Genomic DNA, 10397 nt, shown 5'->3' with positions numbered 1-10397 from the left:
TATCCTAGATTCCCTGCGTTTCCAATTCCCATCTGTACCGCTGTGCATCATCTGGTCTAACCAGGTCTGCAAGGTAGAATTGGGGTCCTGGTAGCTGGGGAGAGGAAGCGTTTAAGAACTAGAGGAAGGTTGTAGGTTTCATTATTGCTATACTGAACCCTAAGTGACTCATCTCCCCACTATCCCTCTGCAAGGTATGTCCAGTTGTCTAGAGATGGGCATTGGGTCTCCAACACGCGCCACCCTGATTGACGAGGATATGACTCCCCACCCCCAGCCCCACCCCGCCTTTTGTGTTTGAAGCCTGGTCCCTTTGGCCCTGCATGATCACACATGTTGGTGTGCTGCTTCCATGTAGGATTTGTTGCTTCTGGGCTAGATGGCCGCTTGTTTACTTTGTCACTGATCTTATACTTTGAAGAGTATTATATAGGATTAGTGATTCCTGATAACATGTCCAAAATACATTAGACAAAGTCTTGCCATCCTTGCTTTTAAAGCAGTGGTTCTCAACCTTCCTAATCCTTTGACCCTTTAATACAGTTCCTCATGTTGTGATGACCCCACCCCAAACATAAAATTATTTTCTTTGCTACTTCATAACTGTAATTTCGCTACTGTTATGAATTGGGTAACCCCTGTGGAAGCGTTGTTCTACCCCCCCAAAAGAGTTGTGACCCACAGGTTGAGAACCGCTGTTCTAAAGAGTAGTACTTAGACCAAGGCAAATTTGTGATTTTCCTGAAAGTCCATGGTATATGCAGTATTCTTCACCAACATATAATTCAAATGAATTAATTTTTATAAGGTCTTCCTTATTCATTGTCTTGCTTCTACATGCATATGACATGATTAAAAATCTCTTGACTTGATTCTGGCACATTTAATCCTTGAAATAACATGGTTTTCCTTTTAGCACTTTGAAAAGGATTCTTGTTGTTTGGCAGCAAAGTTGCTCAATACAATGCAATACACTGATATCTTGAATGCTGCTTCCATGGACATTGATTGTAGGCCAAAGTAAAATGAAATTCTTGAAATTTTATTTTATGTCTATTATTGAAAAAAACTGTATGTAGCCATTATGCTATCTAGTCATTTGATAAGAACTTGCTAATCAAACAATACAGCACCCAAGGGCAGCTATATTTCTTCCACTTTGATGCATCCAAAAATCCCAAGGGAAAAACACAAACCACAGTAACTAATCTTATCCTACTGACCTTATCTTACTGATGACTTTCCTCAGGGCTTCCTTCATGTCCCTGTTCCTTAGGCTGTAGATAAAAGGGTTCATTATTTGAGGAACCACACTGTACATCAAGGAAGCTACTGCGATCTTCCTGGGTGAGTGTGCAAATGCAGAACTGATGTACACACCAAAGCCTGTCCCATAAAATAAGGATACAATGGACAGGTGAGAGCCACATGTGGAAAACACTTTATACATACCACTGGCTGACGGAATTTTCAAAACAGCGTTAACAATCCGAGTGTAAGAAAAAATGATTCCTGAGAGAGGAACAACAAAAAATACAGTAGCCACCAAATATGCCAGGATATAATTGATGAGGGTATCAGAACAGGCAAGTTTGAGAACTAAAGCAAGTTCACAGAAGAAGTTAGGGATTTCCAAGTCTGTGCAGAAGGACAGGCGCAAGACCATCAGACTCTGAAGTAGTGCATTCATAAGGCTCATGAACAAGGAGAGTAGGGAGAGCGAGCCACAGAGGGTAGGGCTCATGATAATAGTGTACCTCAGTGGATGACAGATAGCCACATAGCGGTCATAGGCCATTACTGTAAGGAGAAAATTTTCCAAACCAGCAAAAACCAGGAAAGAGCAGACCTGTGTGAGACATCCTGTGTATGTGATGCGTTGATTCTGAGCTTTGATGTTTGCCAGCATCTTTGGGATTATGGTTGTGCTGAAACAGATGTCAGTGAAGGAGAGATTAGAAAGAAAGAAATACATGGGTGTGTGGAGGTGGGAATCAGAGCTGACAGCCAGAACAATGAGTAGATTGCCCAAGAGAATGAGGAGGTACACGAACAGAAACAGGGTAAAGAAGAGAGGCTGCATTTCTGGATCCTCGGTGAGACCCAGAAGAAGGAAATCTGAAACACTTGTATGGTTTCTGTGTTCCATGTTGGTGAATCGTATGGAAAAGATGCGATGACAGATAATCAAACATGTGGATCCTGACTACCAGCAATAACACCTGGGGTATTGTTTGAAATATGGCTTCTTGGTACCAACTCCAGTAGTTTACACATTGTACCAAGGTGGGAAGATGGAGTAAACAATAAGATGTGCTCTTCTGTCCTTCAGAATTATTCCGTGTCTTCAAATGAACAAAATGATGGAATCTGTTTTTATAGTGTTGGTAATCAGACTGTGTAATGCTTAGAATCCTTCTAAGGTCTCATGAATATGTTAGTTCATACTGCCTGCAAACCTAGCAGTACATTGAAGAAAGATGAAGCACAGTAGACACAAGGTGTAAAGTGAATGATAATAGTGATTTCCACTAGTCAGATTATGTGACTGCTGTGTTGATTCTCCTGAATTATCTCTGTCAATATTTATTTATATAGCACCATTAACACCCCTCATTAGTCACTCAGGTTTAATAAATGTCCTTCAATTCTTCTGAATGAAATGTTTTCTTCTGGATATTTCTATCTCTGCCAACAAAATCAGTATGTAGTTGGTGAATGATATCCATCCAGGTTCACATTGATCTGAGATGAAGACAAAAATCTTCTATAAATCTGAAATTCAAAAAAAAAAATCCTCATGGAAGCATGTCACCTACCTGCATTATTATAAGAGAAGGCAGAGAACTGAATCAATTAAATTCTGAAGTCTCTCATTATGTATCAGTTATCATTTGTTAGTCTGGCATACTTTGATGGCATAGCATCCTGGAAGTTATTCCATGGATATTTCAAATAGAAGCAGGGGCACCCATGGTGGACATGTTTCAACAGAGCTTCCAGATAAAGACAGAGGTAGTAGCTGACATTCGACTTCTGGAAAAAAAAAAAAAAAACTCTTCGGAGAGACATTAAAAAAAACAACAACAAAAAACACAGAACACTGTCTGATAAAGTGCCGGAAAGTGATCCCTTCCAGTTGGAAGGCACCCAAAACACATTTGGGGAAGAGCTGCTTCTTCAAAAGCTGAGTTGGCTTCATTTATTCAATATGTATGCTGGGAAAATTGGCTGAAAAGCTCGACTAAAATAAGAAAAAGAGCACGACATCAAGTTTAGACAGCATTGTTTACTAACAGCCATAATTTTCAAATATCATAACCGTTTGCTTAAAGTGAAAAGGATGTGAAGCAATTATTTATGAATATCCAAACACAGCCTTCTATATTATACCTTGATAAAAATGAAAAAATGTATAATTTAACGAGAAGCAAATAAACCTCATAACTAGACAAATTGGAACATTATAATATATACAGAAAAAATGGACATTGTCAGGGATTTGATGTTACTTTGATTTGAAATCAACACCCATCAAAGCCACAGTCAAAACATCAAAGGATATACATATTGAATCAGGCAATTTGCTGTGAAAGGTCTCTCTAAAGAGTGAAAAAGCACAGATATCACTTTTAAGTGATACCTCATATGCATGTGAAGTTGGAGAATGAGTAAGGAATGCTGTAGGAGAAGTGATGCTTTTATATATAGTATTAGCCTTAGTAATAAACCCACCATTGACTGCCAGAAGAATGAAAATCTTCAAAGGAGTAGAACAAGAATTCTCCTTAGACGTGAGGATGTTAAAACTTCTTAGAAAAGTGAGTGTAGGGAGACGTGGGACAGTGTAAGATATGACAAAATAATAAAACTTTATAAATTCTCAAGGGTTCATAAGGGAAGGGGGGGTGGGAGGGGAAAAATAAGGAGTTGATATCAAGGGCTCACACAGAAAGCAAATGCTTTGAGAATGATGATGACAACAAATGTACAAATGTGCTTGACACAATGGATGGACTTATGGATTGTGATAAGAGATGTATGAGTCCCCAATAAAATGATTTTTTTTTAAAGACTGATTATATACTTTGGACTTGTCCTTTCTGTTCACAAAAGTAGAGGGTCAGCACAAAGGCTAAGACCCTCAGTGACACGAATCACCACATGGCTGCAACAATGGGCCTGAGCTAGGAACCATTGTGAACCTGACAAGAACGAGGCAGAGTTTTGTTTTGTTTTGTTGTAGTTAGGTTTGTTACCAGCAGGAACTACTCAGACACCACGCTAATAACAATAGTGAAGGGAGGGAAGTGGAAAGAAGGAATTATGTTTAGAAGACACAATGTATTTTCTAAGTGGTGAAAGTATTTGAAAATTGATATCAAGAATGGCCACACAACTTGAACATAACTATATCCCCGAAGGGGATTTGTTGAATTTCTGAATGTTTTGTTCCATATATTTTCTTGTCTTTTTAATCATTTTATTGGAGGCTCTTACAGCTCTTATCACAATGTTGTGTATATTTTCAGCATAATAAAATTGTTAACTTTACAGACGCCTTTCAATGATTAGAAATTATTAGGAAAACAAACAACCTATTCAGTGCATAGGGTATGGGACCCTAACAAAAACAGTCCTATTGTGCATTTGTGTGTGAGTTATAATAGCAAAAACAAGAAAAGAAACAACCAGAAAAACAAACAAAAGAAAAAAACCTCACTGTCATTGAATCAATGAGGACTTCTAGTGACCTTGTGGAAGTTCTGGTCTCATAATGATTAGTCATTGATCAGCTAACTGCAAGATCAACAATTGAAAGCCACCACCTGCTCTGGGGGAAACGAGGGAGCTTTCTATTCCCATAAAGAGTTACTGTCTCTGAAACCCACTGGGACAGGTCTGCTCTGTTCTATAGGGTCACTATACCTCAGCATCAACTCAATGGGAGTGAGTTTTGTGTAACCTTATAGGACGGAGTAGAACTGCACCGTGTGGGTTAACAAGACTGTATACCTTCACAATCATAGAAAGCCTCATCTTTCTACACTGAATAAAATAAAATAAAAAACCTTATATAGGTCTTGGAATAATTAGAAATTATTAGGGGAAAAAACAGCGTGTAGAGTGCTTAGTACATTGGACCCTAACTAAAAGAGCCCTACTGTGCATTTGTGTGCACGTCATAAATAGCAAAATCCGTACAACTAAACAAAAAACGTTCTGTCATTGAATCAATTCTAACCCTAGTGACTATGGGAGCCCTGGTGGCGTACCTGCTGGGCTGCCAACAGCAAGATCAGCAATTGAGACCACTGGATGCTTCTTCTGAGAAAGAGTGGGCTTTCTACTCCCGCAGTGAGTTACAGTCCCAGAAATTCACAGGGTCAGTTCTACCCTGCCCCATAGGGCTGCCATGAGTCAGAATTGACTATATGGTACCGAGTCGTTGTTTATAGGACAGAGTAGAACTGCCCCCTCTGAACTGAAGGAACTGTAAATCTTTAGGAGCTTAGAATGTCTTATCGGTCGACTGCGAAGTAGATGATGGTTTGGAATTGCTGACCATGTAGTTAGTAACCCAATTTGTAGCCCACCAGGGATCCTTGTCATGAGCAATACACAGGTGTCATCTTTTTTCTGAGGGTAGAGGAAATGTATGGGGCACCTGAAGGAAGAGAGAAACAGCGAACATCCTTAGCACCTTCACTGCAGTCTTCAGGGAAGCAATAGAAGCAACAGAAACCCCCACCAGGAGTTCGAGCATGTAGAAAAGAACCTGGAATTAAACATAGCATGGGCAGATGAAACATACATGTCAATGGAAATAAATAAATTGGGGTCAGATGAACCTGTAAAAATTGTGTGGGGAAAATTTATGATAACAATTCTACAACGTGAAAAATTAAGTAATTTTTCAAAACCTAGAACAATTAGGATTTTTTCCTTCTTTTTTCTATTCTGTGTATTTCAAGCATAATGAAAAGTAGAGGGAGAGGCAAAAATGGCTGGGGATACACTAGTCAATGCTATCAGTTCACACATTTCACCATCCATGCTGTAGAGAATTTTATTGCAACAAAATAATAAAAGTATATTTGTTGCTACCCACTTTATGCATTTTGCTCATTGTTGACTATTTCTTCCTCAGGGTTGAACACTACAGAAACTTCACATCACATGCCCCTGCATTTTTGATATATTTATTAAATTCTTCTGTAAAGTTGCATATGTTTGTGCTTTAAAAACTTTTTTGTGTGAATTAGGTGGAGGTTTATATGTCAGATCATTGTGGAATTCAACAATGTCAATGACTTTTCAACTCTCCTTGCTTTGCCCAGCTCCCCCTCCCCTCCCTGAATGACTGCCTACATTTATTGTTCTTCTCCCTCTTGCATTTTTGAAGCTTTATATAAGCATAATCATACTATATATGTAAATTTACAGTTGATTTCATTAACAATTTTTCAATGAATGTTGATACATTTAGTTCTGTTTTATTAATTTTAATTATAATATAACTTTCCATGATAATATACAATATTCTGCGATATTACACCACAGTTTTTTATGTATTCCCTAATAATCATTATAGGTGTTGCCTGCTAAAATCTATGTACCACTTTAAACTTTTGACTCTCTATTATCTATTTCTCTTTCTACCTACCTACCTACCCACCTACCTACCTAACTACCTACCTTATTACCTACCTGCCTTTTTCTATCTATCTGGAGTCCTGGCAGTGTAGTGAGTTATAGGTTAGGCTGCTAAATTCAAGTTTTGCACTTTAAACCTACCAGCCACTCTGCAATAAAAAGATGAGGGTTTCAGCTTCTTTGAAGATTTTCAGTCTCAGAAATCTTATATAAGGGTGCTTCAGGTTAAAATTGACTCTACAACAGTGGGCTTGGGTTGATACACATAGATAGATAGATAGATAGATAGATAGATAGATAGATAGATAGATAGATAGATAAACAATGCAGCAGGGAAACTATCATATGGAAGACGATGCTGCTTCTGGGAGGGAATAAGAGCAACAGAGAGAATCCCAATAGGGAGGCTTGCTGCATGTACATTTGTGTTAATTAAAAATTTTTAAATACCTGGAGCTCTACAGCAAAATGTCATCAATTGTTATTTCTAGAAAGGTATAAGAGGCAGGCTTTTTTCCCACTGTCAAATAATCTGTATGGTTCTATTTGAAGTATTTGGTGATTTTTTAAAGACAGATGGGTAACCTACCGGGGCAGTCTGCTAAGTATGTCGGGATCTCCATTTCCATCTTCTAAGTCCTCAATGCTGGCCACCTAGTGTAATACCAAATCACCCCTAAAGACTGTGTCAAATATTATGAGTCCCAAACCAAGCTCACTGCTTGATGCTGACATGCTGTGGCACAGTGGTTACTCATTGGATTGCTACCCCCCATGTCAGAGATTTGAAACTAGCAGAATCCAGAAGAAAGAGGAGGTATTCTTATCCCATAAAGAATTCTGTAGCATCACTGAAAATCATGGATAGGAAGAGAAAATGAAGTTCACCAATTCTCCTCCCTACGATCTTCACAGGAGTACAAGTAAAGCCAGAATTTTGTAACGGGAATTTTGTTTGAGAAAGGGCAGTTTTCTGCTCAAGAAGGACATGGCCCTTGGCATTGTAGAGATAAAGTAAGAGACTAGTTCAATGAGGATATTTGGACAAAACTAAAGAAATGTGTCAAGAAGGTAGAAGACAGCCCCATCTTTCATCCAATGCCTAACCTGCAGCACCAGCATGACTCCTTTGGGGCTATTGGTACAAAGATAAATAGAAATATATCCGGAAGATGGAAGATAATTAGGCAGAAGCCCAAGAGTGACTTGATTCTAATAATTTTATGCATTACAGTTTCCTCTGAATGAAGCTATTGAGTAAAACTTTCCCTCATTTTTCAAACATTAAGGGATGTCCAGTTACCTGGCTGGCATCACTGATGAGTGGTGCTTGACAGCTGTTCTGGATGTTGGATAAAGGTGAAGGGACCCATGTAGGGCACCAGAGAGACATCTGGGCTTGTGGATTATTTCTTAGAGGTCTTAGAACCAGACTGGAGAAGGGCTGTTGAAAGAGGCTGTCAAAGACAGACTATTTCATTCTACGTATCCCTGGGGCTTCAATATCCAAAGCTCCTCATTAACCAAACAGTTTTATTATTTTATTCCAGGGAAGTGAAAATCCTGAAAGACTAAGACAATAATAGATGGGAATTCCAGAGGACTCATTTCCTGAGCCTTAGAGGCCAGATATCTGCATTTACTTTACTGTCTATTTCTCCTCAATAATATTTCACATACCTTGCACATCAGTGCAAAGGCATCTCAACCACATTAATGATATTAGGAAGCCTGATTCCAATTCAAAATGTAAAAATATAGTTCAATGGTATTATACAAATAATATATTTTAATAGTACAACGACGAGAAAATGGAAATATCCAGAAATGTATCTTTCTTACAGATGAATACTTCCTGAAATGTAATCTCTGTGCATATTTCATAAGACAGATTCTAATGCATTTATTCTTTGTGGTCATATCTTTCTGTGATCAGTATATACAGACATATTCCATTCCATTTCGAGTTTAATAACCTCCTTTTCCAATTTTTCCCCAAAACAGTCTCAATGCATATTCATCTATACATTAAGAGACTATGAGTGTAAAGTATGGTTCTCCATTTCCAATAGTGCTGTGAGAAATCACTGTGTTTCTGGCTAGGCGTTAGTTTACAATTTACCAAAATTTTTAGTGAATATAAGTAAATGGTATGAGTACTTCATAAGTGAAGATGAAATTTCACATCATTATTCACTTAAATTTATCTCCTGTTTTAATGAGTTCAATACTTTCATGTGGTTGTGATGTATCTTACCTTATGTGAACTGCATCTGCATAAATTCTTTTAATATGTAGTTCCCTCAATATTTCATTTGTATGAGTGATTAAATCCTAAGGCATTTTCTTTGTGGGAAGCAATCATCTACAACAGGCACACTAGCATCCTTTTGAGCCTTTTCATAAATTCAGATGCCATTTTAATTATTTATATTATTTTCCAAATGTGCTGTTTATTAAACCAACAATATAACTATGTAAGCCCAAGGAAAAGATGTTTGAGTTAACTTTATCTGTTTTAATTTAAAGGTTGAGTCCTGTTGTAGTCTTGTCACAGTGATTCATGAGTCACACCTCAGCAAATTCATGATCAAGATATCAAAATGCCAGAACAAATTAACCTATAATTATGTATCTTTTATACCTATAACTGTATGCATATCCCAATCTTTCCTGCTTCTTTAGTGCCACTATTGCCACCTAAGGAGACAGACACTGGTGGTATAGTTATTATGAGTTAGGCTGAAATCCTCATGATCCCCAGTACAAAACTACCAGCAATTCCATAGGAGAAAGACTGGGCTATCTACATTTAGTCTTAAACAAAACAGAACAGGTCACTGTGAGTCAGTATTGACTCAATGGCACTCTTTGTCTGACTTCATTAGCAAATAAAGAAGACACCACATGCAAGAGAAATAAATAAATTTTATTGTCTGCACACACAAGGATAACCCCATGACCAAATACGGTAGACTGTCTAAATTGAGGCACCTGGACCTTTAATCTCCTTAGACTTCTGGGATTGTTCCAACCCACCCTACATTCTAGCCCTCCTCTGTCCATAAATGGTGTTCTGGCTGCTGTCATATTTTTCTAGCTGTTCTTTAGATGCACTTCTTGATTCAAAATTAGGCTCAAGGAGTAAGGTGCACCCAGATAATGTACTCTTTTCCAGTGATTCTTGGATTGGGCTTTAGCTGGAGAAAACCGTGGACCACTCCTGCTCTTAGATCTGGTTACAGCTGGAAAGAGCATGATGTCATTCTAAGAAATGCTGATGGCCAGGATTTCAAAGAATGGGAATTTAGATTTAAAACAGGCTGACTGCTAAGCAGTAAGTCAAAGAACAGGGGATATTGGCTTAAGGGTTTTGTCATCTGCAACAGTGATGAACTGATCTCCACCCCCACAGCCCACCATTCATGATCTGGAGATGCTGTGGGTTAGGTGTTGGATTGCTAACAAACCCTGTCCATTTCTATGGTATCTGCTCCCAGAAAGATTATATTCTTATAAACACAAAGAGCCAGTTTTACTCTGTGATATAGGGTTGCTATGAGTCATCATCAACTTGATAGGACTGAGTTTTTCATAATCATGATCTTGTTATGATTTCCTTTGTTCTCTGTAATGTAAAATGAACACCATGACCCATACAGGGGATCCCATCTTTCTGTCTGTTGGGTACAAGGCAATAGCTTGCCTCATCTGGATACTAGCCTTTGGCTTCATTTTTG

General features: G+C 38.3%; 1 protein-coding gene across 1 annotated transcript; it reads right to left on the bottom strand.

The window, feature by feature from the left end:
* Positions 1–1210: 1210 nt before the first annotated feature.
* LOC101661362 (olfactory receptor 7G2-like) lies at positions 1211–2167 on the bottom strand. The gene has a single exon (XM_004714317.3). It carries the CDS (start codon positions 2147–2149, stop codon positions 1211–1213), a length of 939 nt encoding a protein of 312 aa, XP_004714374.1. The 5' UTR covers positions 2150–2167.
* Between the last annotated feature and the right edge of the window lie 8230 nt (positions 2168–10397).

This window comes from Echinops telfairi, unplaced genomic scaffold (genome assembly GCF_000313985.2).
Source record: "Echinops telfairi isolate 266 unplaced genomic scaffold, ASM31398v2 ScPeMD7_7459;HRSCAF=8497, whole genome shotgun sequence".
In the NCBI taxonomy this organism is placed as follows: domain Eukaryota; kingdom Metazoa; phylum Chordata; class Mammalia; order Afrosoricida; family Tenrecidae; genus Echinops; species Echinops telfairi.
This window is presented reverse-complemented; position numbering and strand designations above follow the sequence as displayed.